Source organism: Charadrius vociferus, unplaced genomic scaffold (genome assembly GCF_000708025.1).
Source record: "Charadrius vociferus isolate BGI_N301 unplaced genomic scaffold, ASM70802v2 scaffold964, whole genome shotgun sequence".
NCBI classification, from domain to species: Eukaryota; Metazoa; Chordata; class Aves; order Charadriiformes; family Charadriidae; genus Charadrius; species Charadrius vociferus.
Window position 1 is genome coordinate 628,599 of NW_009647945.1, and position 12,670 is coordinate 641,268.

General features: G+C 58.1%; 1 protein-coding gene and 1 non-coding gene across 2 annotated transcripts in view; one reads left to right on the forward strand and one right to left on the reverse strand.

Annotated features, from left to right (window-relative positions):
• Window positions 1–963: 963 nt before the first annotated feature.
• Window positions 964–12,670, forward strand: part of VAC14 (Vac14 homolog (S. cerevisiae)) — a 71,198-nt gene continuing 59,491 nt past the window's right edge. Inside the window, exons 1-9 of the mRNA XM_009883267.1 lie at window positions 964–983; window positions 2,615–2,765; window positions 6,010–6,177; window positions 6,863–6,925; window positions 7,913–8,020; window positions 8,795–8,904; window positions 9,929–10,035; window positions 11,031–11,165; window positions 11,433–11,585. Of these exons, the coding sequence (XP_009881569.1) occupies window positions 964–983; window positions 2,615–2,765; window positions 6,010–6,177; window positions 6,863–6,925; window positions 7,913–8,020; window positions 8,795–8,904; window positions 9,929–10,035; window positions 11,031–11,165; window positions 11,433–11,585 (1,015 nt within the window). The remainder of the gene's footprint in view (window positions 984–2,614; window positions 2,766–6,009; window positions 6,178–6,862; window positions 6,926–7,912; window positions 8,021–8,794; window positions 8,905–9,928; window positions 10,036–11,030; window positions 11,166–11,432; window positions 11,586–12,670) is intronic.
• Window positions 1,770–1,840, reverse strand: TRNAG-GCC. Its single transcript has one exon. It is a non-coding gene; the product is annotated as a tRNA-Gly (tRNA).

Here is a 12,670-nt window from a genome sequence, read left to right on the forward strand (position 1 = left end):
TGGAGGTGGCGGCTCCGTGCCCTGCCCGTGGTTTGGGGACACGCGGGTGTCACCAGGCAGCAGGCTGGGGTGGGCGTGGCCGTCACCCACGGTTCATCACCTCCGGGGGCCATCCCGCCTTGCCTTTCCTCCTGCGTCACCTCCGTTTCGGCACAGCTCAGGCCTTTCTTTCACACCATCCCAGGAGAAGGTCTGGTGGCATGGCCATGTCCCCTCTAGCGTTCCCCCTACGTGTCCCCTGTGCGTCTTCTCGCTCTGGCCGCGTCGGTCGGGGCGCTCTCTGCCTCTCCGGCCAACGGCTTTGCTTGGGAAGGGTTGCGTCCTCTCCGGGGCGCTGCCTGATTGCTCCGTTCCTGGAGGAGATGCGAAGCGTCCCCTCGGGGGGACAGCCCAGCGCAGGGCTGGGAACGGCGGTCTGAGCCGGAGGGTGAATTTAAGGTGGGAGACGTGGCTTCGGCGAGGGGAGCGGCCACCGCTGGTGGCAGCCGGGGAGGTGGGGACACAACCGCTCTGTTGAGGGTTCGGCGGGAGACGCGGGAGGGATGCGGGGTGGGTGCCTTGAAAGAGGAGGGTCCCTCGTGGGAGGGTGTCTGTGGGCAGCGGAGAAAACCGGCTTTTTGGGATGGGTGAGCGTTTGCTCTGGTGCAAAGCCAACACGTCCGCTTCCCTTCTGCTGCTCTACGCGTTTACCTCTTTTCTCATTTTCTCCCTTCTTCACGGGAATAGTTTCTTAAAGGGTGGCTTGTGGCGGATCCGCACAACTCCCGCCTCGGGGGTATTACAGCGACGGCGAGGGGTGATACTCCTTGTCTTGTCCAAGCAGCTCTACTTTGACCTGTTCTGGCCCAGGATGAGGGTTTCATGATTGGCTTATACCAACCAACGTCCAATTTGGCATCAGCCAGTTCAACCGATCGAGCTGGAAACCCAGTTTGGGAAGGGTATGAGGAGAGGAAGAAGGCGATGGCCAACCCTTTCTGCGGGTACAGGGATTCAGCTCAGCTTAAACCCGGTGCAGAATGGCTCCAGCACCCTCTCTCCCGTGTCTATGGGACGTGTCTAAGGAGGGACATGGTGCCTCTCAGCTCAGGGACCTCCTTGTCCTCCTCACGTTGTGTGCCTGCAGACTCTCCAACTCTGCCCACCGCTTTCCGCTGCCTTTTGCCTCAAAGTTAAATCCTGAACCCTTTAAACTCTTGAAAGAAGTCTGTAAAAGCTCTGTTTGTTAAATCTAGACGGTAAAAGGACCGCCCGCCCTAGCAGTCTGTGCTGCTCGAGCTCGGTGTGTTCCTCCTGCCGGACCCTGCTGCTGGGGTGGGACTGGAGATGGAGCCGTTTGCCCTAAAACAGCGGTTTGTGAGAGCGGGTCGGGCTGTAACTGTTGGAGAAGTCGGTGTTGGAGCGGGGAGAGTGAGTGGGGAGCCGTGGGACGTCCCCAGGGAGAAAAGGGACAGCGGCTTTGCTCAGAGCAGGAGTGAGAACAGAGTTGGTGTTAATCGTTTTGGGGGGGAAGTTCACAAACGCCTTCTATGATGATTTTCTTGGATTATAAAGCGGGTGACTGGCCGGTGGCACCCATCTGGGAGAGGGCAGTGTGAGATTCAATATAGCGCCAAAAAAAGCCCTTTGTGGAGTTAGGCGGTGGAAGGTTTGCGCTTTCATTAAAGGTTAAGGTAAAGCTCCTTGTTTAGGCTGAGATTTTGGGAAGCCTGGGTCCACGTCATGGATAGAAGGCAAATTTTAAAAAAAAAAAAATAAGAAAACAGTGTTGCATTGGCCGGGAATCGAACCCGGGCCTCCCGCGTGGCAGGCGAGAATTCTACCACTGAACCACCAATGCTCCAGCTGTTTGCTGCTGCCTGCACAGCTGCCTGCACAGCTGCCTGCGCCTCCCCAGCTGGCTGGTGGCTCTGCCATGGGGAGAGCTGGGCCTGAAGGGCTAGTTGGGCAACCCGGGACCTTGAAGCGGTTGTGTAGGCTGGAGCGGCGTTACAGCTCTCTTCGTTTAAGCGTGGCGGCTTCATTAAATCCCTCCAGGTAACGAGCCGCAAGTTTCAGAGGACGAGGAGGTATCGAGTGTGGAAGCTTTGTTTTTTGTTAGCGCTTGCACTGTGTAATGGTATATTTTAAAAATTAAGCAGAATATCAGCTGAAGCGCCGCAAGGGTCCGAAATTTGGGTGTTGGGTGCGCGTCTGGTTGGCAGCGCTTCCCCACCGTGCCGCCAGCGCTGCGGGTGCGTGCCGAGCCCCTTTCTGCTGCTGTATTGTGCCGTGTCGGGGGTAAACGACGCTCATCGGCCGCCCTGGTGGAGAGGGTGCTTGAAGACCTGGTGACTTCTTCTCCGCAGCTGCGGTGGGGTGGCCCCCGGGGAGCCCACCCTGGGCTGGGGGTTCACGCGGGGCGCAGGAGGCTGCAGGAGGGCAACGAGCCGCTGTTGGCCATGAGCGGGGAGGAAGGGAGAGCTCTGGTTTCACTTGTGGGTTCCCCGTTTCGGTACTGCTTTCTCCAGCATTTGCCGTGGCCAAAAATCCCTGTTTCTGACGACTGCGGGGAGCTGAGCCCCCCAAGCTCAGAACCTAAAGCCCCCTGGGTGCTTTCCTCTCCTCTCCCCAGGCTGGTGCGAGAGTTTGTGGCTCAGAACAACACGTCTCAAATCAAACATGTGATCCAGATCCTGTCGCAGGAGTTCGCGCTCTCCCAGCACCCCCACAGCCGGAAAGGGGGACTCATTGGCTTGGCCGCTTGCTCCATCGCGCTGGGCAAGGTAGGTATGGGGGGGGGGATTTATTTGGCTCGCGTGGGTTGCAGGGGGAGAACGGCGGCTCCTCCTGGGTCAGCGTGATGGGGAGACTCGGGCTGGTGGCCCCACAGATCCTCCGTTGCCTCCCCATGTTGCAGCGTACACCTGGGTTGTGTTTGAGTGTCCTCAACACACCTAGCCATGTCCTTTGGGCACAGGAGCGCTTTCTGGCCTGGGTCCCATCATGGCATCGCCCTCGACGCGGTTTGAGTGCATCTATCCATCCTCTGTCCCCAGCGGCTGGACTAGGCTCAGCAGGTCGAGCGCTGATTTGCGTTCACGGAGGTGAGAAGAGGCACAGCCCTTCCATCTCCCCTCCCCTGCCACCTCAGCCGGCTCTGGCAGCGCGGGCAGGGCCTTTGGGCAGCGGGGCTGAGGTACGGGCCAAAATGGTGGCAGAGCTGTAGTCAAAGCGGTGTAAGGCGTCGAGCTGCGGTAGCCTGAGCCGGCAGCTCTCTGTGGGGCTTGGCAGAAGTCTTACTTGCTGAACGCATGGATGGCTCGGTCCCGTTCTGGAGGTGTTATGTTGAATCCTAGAATGGTTTGGGTTGGAAGAGACCTTGAAGATCATCTAGTTCCACCCCCTGCCCTGGGCAGGGACACCTCCCACCAGCCCAGGTTGCTCCAAGCCCTGTCCAACCTGGCCTTGAACACCTCCAGGGATGGGGCAGCCACAGCTTCTCGGGGCAACCTGCCCCAGGGGCTCACCACCCTCCCAGCAAAGAATTTCTTCCTCAGATCTCATCTCAATCTCCCCTCTTCCAGTGTAAAACCATTCCCTGTCGTCCCATTGCTCCCCTCCCTGACCCAGAGTCCCTCCCCAGCTCTCCTGGAGCCCCTTTAGGCACTGGAAGGGGCTCTGAGGTCTCCCCTTTTTCGCCTTCTCTTCTCCAGGCTGAACCCCCCCAACTCTCCCAGCCTGTCCTCCCAGCAGAGGGGCTCCAGCCCTCCCAGCATCTCCGTGCCCTCCTCCGGCCCCGCTCCAACAGCTCCGTCTCCTTCTGCTGGTGGGACCCCCCGAGCTGGAGGCAGCACTGCAGGGGGGTCTCACCAAGGGACGCCCCTTGAGTGGAAAGTTGCCAGGTTTCTGTCCCAATTTAAGGTCTTTCTCTGTAAGTTCCCTCTCGTTAGCCAGAACAAGCTCAGTAAGTTGCCTCCAGGGCTATGCCAGAGCATCGGGATCCCCGTGGAGGGGAGCAGGGACTCTGCAGGCTCACGGTTCTATCAGGCTTTGGAGTCAAACCCCGCGGCTGGTTTCTGGAAGCGCCTGCAAGGAGTAGTTTTGCTCCGTAGTCAGGTGTACGCCGAAGACAGCAGAGGGCTCAGGAAGAGCAGGTTGTGCTTGTTGGAAGAGTTAGGAGGTAGATTTTAATTCATTTGTTCTAACAAGCGTCGCGATCGGTCTGAGCGGATGCTTTGAAGCCTGATGGCTTTTATTCTAACTGCCTTTACGCTGGTGGCTTCGGAGCAGCGCTCCTGTCTTCATCCTCTTGCTGAAGCGCGGAGTCTCTTTGCAGAACGTTCCTCCCCGGGGTGAGCGGAGCCCGGTTCTGCCCGCGGCCCCGGTGCGTAACCTTCTCCTCCCTCACGGCGCGGGGACAGGCGTTCCGTCCTGCCAGAGCCGCCGGTGCAGCTGGCTCGGGGGGGTGGAAGAGTTGGTTTTGGTGGCCTTGTAGGGCCCTGATAAAACTCAGAGTTGAGCTCTTTAATCTGCTAGTCCGCACGTTGTTGACTTTCTTACCGTCTCCCTTCCCAGGCGCTTGGGAACACGAGCCTTTTTCCCTAAAGTAGGGGGTTTTTAACTTCAAAACAAGCCAACCTCCTGCCTCCATCTCCAGGTTTGTCTGAAACTCCTACAAAAGTCTTTTGCAGCTGCACAGGCTGAAGCTGCTCCTCTTCTGGTAGCTGCCCCTCTGCTGCGCTCTGCTCTGGGGAGACCCCCCTGCGGTGCTGCCTCCAGCTCGGGGGGTCCCACCAGCAGAAGGACACGGAGCTGTTGGAGCGGGGCTGGAGGAGGGCACGGAGATGCTGGGAGGGCTGGAGCCCCTCTGCTGGGAGGACAGGCTGGGAGAGTTGGGGGGGGTCAGCCTGGAGAAGAGAAGGCGGAAAAGGGAAGACCTCAGAGCGCCTTCCAGTGCCTAAAGGGGCTCCAGGAGAGCTGGGGGGGACTCTGGGTCAGGGAGGGGAGCGATGGGATGAGGGGGAATGGTTTTACACTGGAAGAGGGGAGATTGAGATGAGATCTGAGGAAGAAATTCTTTGCTGTGAGGGCGGTGAGCCCCTGGGGCAGGTTGCCCCGAGAAGCTGTGGCTGCCCCATCCCTGGAGGTGTTCAAGGCCAGGTTGGACGGGGCTTGGAGCAACCTGGGCTGGTGGGAGGTGGCCCTGCCCAGGGCAGGGGGGTGGCACTGGATGTTCTTAAAGGTCCCTTCCAACCCAAACCATTCTATGATCACGGTTGCGTTGGTGTTTCTGGAGACCATAGGGCAGGAAGGTGCTCTGGGGACTGCCAGTTGTCTGTCTTTTTGTGAAGTCTGTATCACCAGCTCCACTGTGCCACCCAGCTCCTGACGTTATGAAGAGTAGCCCAACAGACCAAGGGCTTCTTTGCTTAACTGAAGGCACAGGTGAGCTTGGTCTGTCACTGTCTGGGATGTTCTCCCTGGAAACCTTGGTGGGTTTACGCCAAAACCAAGCGGCTGAGTGGGGTAAATCCTGGCCTGACTGCTGCGAGGGCTGGTGACCACTGGTTTTGCTGGGAATCTGCCTGGTCTCCTGCCTGCAGGGCAGAGGGAGGCAGGGACGGATTTCTCTGCGGGCTGGTCTCCAGCGGAGGTGACGGGCGTGCAGCGGGAGGCAGCCCCTCGTGCTCTGAAAGGCACTTGAGCACTTGAATAAACTGCCCAAACTTCTTGCACGTCTCTGGGAATCAAAACCAGCGGAGTACAGCTGCAGTAACCGCTTCAGTTGCTGGTGTAGATTCCCTCAAAACAATTTCTCAGCTTGCTCGGGTGACTCTCACTGTACCTCAATAATAAAATTCAAAAATTTCAATAATAAAATTCAAAATTCATTAAAAAACCCTGTCCAGCGTAGGTGCACTAAGCCATCACGGGCCTGAATTTTTGCCGTGTGTTCCAGGGGAGCGCCGTCTCTTCCCTCTCCCTGTGGCATGGTCCTCAACTAACCGGTCTTCTCCTGTCCACCAGGACTCTGGGCTCTACCTGAAGGAGCTGATCGAGCCCGTGCTGACGTGTTTCAACGATGCCGATAGTCGGCTGCGGTATTACGCTTGTGAGGCTCTCTATAACATTGTCAAGGTGGCCAGGGGCTCCGTCCTCCCACACTTCAACGTGCTCTTTGATGGCCTCAGCAAGGTAAGAAGCATCTTCTCAACCCCCGTGTGCTCTTCCTTCCCACGCCGGAGAACTGGGGCTTGTTGCCTAGTCCGCGTCTTCTCTGCGTCAAACAAACCAAGTTGTCCGAGGTCTTTTTTTTCCACGTAAACTGGTTTGCTTTGACCCAGGCAGGTCTGAAGGACTGAATGAGCGGTTTCAACAGTAGCCACCGATGTCGTGGGTGATGGAGTTTGCTGTGAGATACCTTGTTCTCTGTCCTCGCCTCCAGGATGTGTTTTCCCGCTCCTTGCTGAGCAGTGTTAGAAAAGGAGGCTGACAGAACTGCTGCAGGCAAGGTGGCTCTGCGGCACTACAGCTTTGTGGGGTCTGTAGGGTCAAAACCATGTCTACCTATGCCCGTCTTTGCAGTTTTTCGCTGGCAACTTGTATTTCTCCGCCGCTTGAGAGCGTGGCTGCTGGCCCGTGAAAACCTGCCCAGCTGGGGGAGGTGATGGGATGCTTCGTATTCCCCTTAGGAAGTCTCTCAGGAGAATTTGTTGGAGGCTAACGAGGAGTTGGCGATGAAGGGACTTCTCTGTGTCTGTCCCCGTAATGCCAAAGGAGAGCATCGGTCCCGTGAGCCTGCTGGGAGCTCCGCCGCGGAGCGGGGAGCAGACCTGGGACCCGCTGCTGCTGCACTGGCTCTTGTTTCTGTCGTTCGCAGCTGGCTGCCGATCCTGACCCCAACGTCAAAAGCGGCTCTGAGCTCCTCGATCGGCTTCTCAAGGTATTTTGTTTTTTCCCTCCTCCAGCAGAGAATCCCCGGTGCAGGCTGCAGGCATGTCCCAGCCTGTCCCGGCTACCGGGGAAACGTTTCTTTCTCTCACCAAGAGAGCCTCTTAGATTGAGGAGGCGGTGGCAATCTCGGCAGCTGGGTCGAGGGACTTGTAGGTTATGGCAGTGCCGCGTGTGCCTTCAGCTTTTGGGAGCCGGTTTTAGCTCATGGGAGCTCTTAGGAGCAAGGTTTTTCTGCGAGTAGGGTTGGAGCCCCATCCCAGGCAGCAGAAAAGTTGTTCTTCTGCTTTTCTTCCCTTGCCTGAGCAAGCGGCCATGTGAGCGGAGCTGCTCTGCTGCTGCTTCGGGGCGGGAGGGGGGCGGCTCAGATCCCGTTCCCGCTGACGGGCTTTTGGTCCTGCAGACCTCCCGGTTCCTTTTCTGCTACTCAGAGGTGAGTGGCTCCCTGCCAGGTCCTGCCCCTACCTCCCTGCTGGAGGAGGAGCGGCACAGCGGTTAACACAGTCTCCGCATCGCCTTCTGCAAACCTCCCCGGCTTGGGAGATCCGCTCCGTCGCGCCGGTGCGAGGAGACTCGGTGGAGCAAAATCCACCAAGCGTGGAGGAAGAGCTTTAGAGGAAAGGCGGGGGGGGACGGACGGGACTTTCCCACCCCTGACACGCGTGGGTACATCAAAGGTGCTTGCTCGTGTGTGCAGCGCGCCACCGAGGCATGAAACGGAGATGCTCCCACCCTTCTCCTGCTCAGCCAGGCCGGCACGAGCCGCCCTCTCTGGGTACCGCTCAGCGTTAGTCCCTGCCCGAGGGGGATTACTGGCTCATCGCCTGAATAAACCCGCCTGATTGCTTCTCCCCGGGTTTCCTGACCCGCAGACCCATGCATCAGCTGCTTGTCATCTTTTTCCTGTCATGCGCCTTAAAAAAAGGCTGGGGGAGGGGGGCGGCCGTCCCTCCTAACACCCTCTGCTTGGGTTCTGCAGGACATCGTGACGGAGAGCAACCAGTTTGACTTGGTAGGCTTCATCCCACTGCTGCGCGAGAGGATTTACTCCAACAACCAGTACGCTCGTCAGTTCATCATATCCTGGGTAGGTACGCACGGTGCCAGTCCCAACTCCGAAATACTGTGACCCCTCAGCATCCCGCGTCTGGGCAAACAGCAGATATCTGCAGCGATGTGTGAACTCGGGCACCTGAATTTACTCGGGCAGGTTTTTTTAAAGCCAGCAGAGCTTTTCATTTGCTTCTTTAAAATGCCAGGTCCCCGTCCCCTCGCTGTCGTGGTCATGGGGACATCTTACGGCGCTTCTGCCAACCTGGTTCAGGACGTTGCACACCCGAGTTAGAAAACACAGTCAAAGTGTCGCGTGTATGAGTAGATATACTGTCATCTAGAGGTTACAGTCTCCCAGGGGACAGTGCCAGACCGCTTTCCGTCACCCGGCGGTGATGGAGGGATGTTGCTCTCCAGGAGGGAGCAGTATCTCTACTTGCTTTCTCCTCTCTGGGCAAGGCAGGAGCTCTGGGTGCCTGGCCGGGATCTGGGGAGGGATGTGTGTCTCTGTGCTCTCTCGGCCGTGCTGTTTGCCCTCCCAGGTCATCTCCGCAGTCGTTCCCAATCCTGCTCTCTTTTACAGAGCTGTGATTGGGAATGGAGCAATGCTGTGGACTGATCGCTTGCTTCCTCTGCTAGCCCAGCTTCTTTCCAAGATGGGCATCTCCGCGCTGTGTCCGCTTGTCCTTCCCCGTTGTCCCACACAGCGCAGCTCTGAATTCCTCAGTATCGCGCCAGATTTGTGCTGGTGATGTTAGTTACCTTCTCCGAAACTCACATCTTCTTTCTTATTCCTCCCCTGAGCTAGATCCTGGTCTTAGAGTCTGTGCCTGACATCAACCTCTTGGATTACCTGCCGGAAATCCTGGACGGGCTCTTCCAGATCCTGGGAGACAACAGCAAGGAGATCCGGAAAATGTGAGTGTGGAGGTTGGCCGAGCTGTGTCTTCCTTACTGTCCATCACCCTCTTTTGTTTCTTTGCAATTCTTCTGTATAACGGCAGCGAAACCCCGTGTCCGTGGCGGGAGACGGAGCGATCTGGCGGGCTCGGTCGGTGGATCAAAGTGTCCTTGGCACGGGTCTCCCTCCCCCAGCCTGGTGTGGCCGTGGAGGACACCGTGCTCCGTGCTGGGGGCAAACTGTTTCGGTTTGGTTGAGCTGTCGCCTTCCCAGCCCTTCCTCCCAATAGCGGAGCCGCAGAGGCTCACGTGTGCTTCTAGGATGGGGTATGAGGTCTCTGAACGCGCTGGCAGGGTGCGAGGCAGAGCACCGACCCTGCGTCTCCCGCCTGGAGGAGAGGAGCGAGCGTTGCGAGCTTGCTCCGCACATCCATTGCTGCTCCCGAGGCAGAGGCGTTTTGAGGCACGGCAGTGGCTGGATGTTCTCAGGAGGTCAGAGGATCTTCTTCTTGCACTGGGAGGGAGTAACTGGACCTCTTTTGTAGGGCACGAGTAAGCGGGTGAGACTGGTCTGGGTCCATCCCGCTGCCGAGCCCTCCTGGATCCTCCCTGCTGCGTTGTTTCCCGGTGCCCACATGTCAAAGGACAAACACGGAAAGCTTTAGGAATCATCTGCCCCCCGCTGCTGCCCTCTGTGCTCCCCATCCCAGGCACACCCCCAGCTCAACAGAGCCCCGGTGGCTGTCGGGGGGGTTGTGGGGAGGTACTGGGGGGTCTCGGGGCAGTCATCTCATCCATCCTGGTGGCTGTTTAGGGTCTCTGCCTCAGGGCAGGGCGAGCATGTCAGCCTCATCCTTCCTGGCCCTGCTCCTTTGTGGTGGCACTCCTGCCATGCCACCAGCATCCTTTCTGTGTGTGTGGGTAGGAGACCAGGCTCCCTAACTTCTCCCTAGCTTCTCCCTAGCTTCTCCCTAGCTTCTCCCTAACTAACTTCTCCCTCCAAGGCGACGGAGCGCTAACCCGCCGCTCTGCCTCTCCGCAGGTGCGAGGTGGCTCTCGGGGAGTTCCTCAAGGAGATCAAGAAGAATCCCTCCAGCGTCAAGTTTGCAGAAATGGCCAATATCCTGGTGATCCACTGCCAGGCGGCGGGTGAGCGCGCAGGACCGAGCGGTAGCCTCCACCTCTGGGTTTGCAGTGCCCACCGTAGGTTTAGGTCGGGAGTTTTCCAGTGGGCCATTCACCAGCTTGCCCACTTGCCCTTTCTTGGCCATCACACGTGCAAATCCCACTGAAAGAGGGGAGGACACAGGCAGCTCTCCCGCAGTTGGCGCTGCTGCTCTGGTACTCATCCCCCAGCCTCAAATACGGGTCTGGCATCCTCCCGAAGCAGAGACTCTGGAAGTAGAGTATCTGGCTGTGGGTGGCACCTGCGGATGTCCGGCTTGTCCAGCAGGATCTCCTTAGGGGCTTACCGTAACCTCTGGTGGCACTGGGCACGTAGGCAGGACGGTTAAACGGGACGTGCCTGGGGCTTTGTGGCAGTGCTGCAGCGGCGCTCCTGCGGGTCCGCCTCGTAGGCAGTGGTCACAGCAGCAGCTGGATGTGTCTCCTGAGTGGGATCTTGTCCCTGAGCTGTGCTCGTTGAGCTTAAACTGCTCTTCAAACGGTGCTGAGGGGCTTCTTGTGAGACAGACAAATAGAAATAGAGAGTGCTTGCTCTTGATTCAGCCGACACCCAGCGAATTTCCACTGTTTAAGCCTAAAATCTGGCCTTGCGTCGGCTGACTGCCCCGGCAGCTCTCGCTGGTTCAGAACTTGGGGACGTTAATAAAGCAGAGGAAATATCTTTATGCGTTGGGAAGCTCAACGGAATACTTGTAAATGAGGAATTCGGGGATTAGAGGTTGAACTGGGTGGGTTAACTCTGAAACCTAATGATCACGGTTAATCTCAGCCTCGCTGCAGATTCAGGTCTTATCTATCTCTACTGGGACTAAGCCATCCCAGACTGGGGTCTCTCTGGAGTAGTGACTCTGGGTGGAGCAGAGGCAGCTCTCTGCTTGCGGGTGGTCCTTGGCCTGTGGAGTTTGCTCCGCAGCCAGTGCTGTCCTTTCCCTCACCTCTACTTGTCCCGTGTCTTCCAGATGACCTGATCCAGCTGACAGCCATGTGCTGGATGAGGGAGTTCATCCAGCTGGCTGGCCGGGTGATGCTGCCTTACTCCTCAGGGATCCTCACCGCTGTCCTGCCGTGTCTCTCCTACGACGATCGCAAGAAGAGTATCCTTGTAACTCGGAGCTGCTCCCGTCCCTCCTACAGCAACCTGCAGGGAAGCGCCTCTTTCCTGCCCCTGGGACCAGCTGCACAGCTGGAGAGGGCCAGGAGAAGTCCTCCCACCAAGTGCTAAAACCCTTTGGACGTGCCGGGGGTTGCGGTCGCTGGGCTGGGGCAGCCCTGGTGGGGCTGCGGTGGCTTCTCTGTGGCTGGCCAGATGTGGCAACTAGTCACGTGTGGGACTGTGTGTTCCTTACACTGCCTCCGCTCAGACATCAAGGAGGTGGCGAACGTGTGCAATCAAAGCCTGATGAAGCTGGTCATCCCAGAGGACGATGAAATGGATGAGGCCAAGCAGTCGATGACCCTACCGGCAGAGCCCACCTCGGAGGAGTCGCTCTCCAAGCCAGAGGCAGCGTCCAGCGGTGAGTCCTCGTTGGTCTGAGCCATTAGAGGTGCGAGAAAGCTGGAGGGCAGGTCCTCAAGAGAAGTTCTTGAGTTGGTTTGGTGTCCTGGGGCAGCTCAGGGCACGTGGGACCTCTGTGCTTTCTTTGAGCCGTGGAGTCCTGTTTCACAGGTGATCCTCTGCTGAGCCAGAGAGGTTTGGCGCTGTCGGCGTAGCGGTGTCCCTCACCCAGCCTGGAGCCCGAGCGGTGCTGCAGTGCTGCGTTCCCTGGTGAGCATCCCCATCCCCTCACCACGCTTCACTTCGACTCAGTCGTTAAGTTGACCTGAAAAAGAGGATTTTGAGTTACAGCATCTTGCTACGTAAGACGGGAAGCGAATAGCCCACCGGTGCTGCAGGGGCTGGTTTGGGAGCAGCTCCCATCGCCCAGAGGAGAGCTCAGAGAGCTGTGTCGGTCCTGGGAGAGCATCGACACGTGTGTGAAGGACACCTATGTTGGGGAAGGGTAGAGAACAGAAAGGAAAAGAATTTGGGGTCCTTTTCAAATTCATGGGGCTCTTGAGACCTTCGTGCAGGTATTGTCCCAGTCCTAAAATTTCCAGAACAAAAATGGTAAAAGGTGGCAAGTGGGATGGGAGACCTGCAAGAGTGTTCGGGTGAGAAGAAATTAAATAGAGAGGCTCGCGGTGGACTGATGCCCGAAAGCAGCAGCGGCTTCAGCCTCCCAGCGTCCCTTTGATGCCGTTGTCCTGGAATGACTAGATGCTACTTCTGGCACATCTTTGTTGCCCTGGCGTGTGAAATACGTGTGACGTTTAAATCCTGTGGGCTGATCTGTCGTATTCTTCTGGAGCTGCACGTTCGGCCCCGGCGCTCTGCCGCAGCACGCTCGCCGGCGCCTTTTGGGAAACCCTGCCGGGAGGGGAGGGGAGCGGGAAGGTGGGAATGAAAAGGTTGAAGGGTTTTCTTGTATAACAGCGGCCGGGTCGAAGAGGAGGAGGCAGGGAGCTGCGTGGGCAGGGGCAGGCAGGAGCAGGCAATGGGATGTGCAGGCAGTGGGGCAGGCAGGAGCAGGCAGCCAGGGTGTGCAGGCAGGAGCAGGCA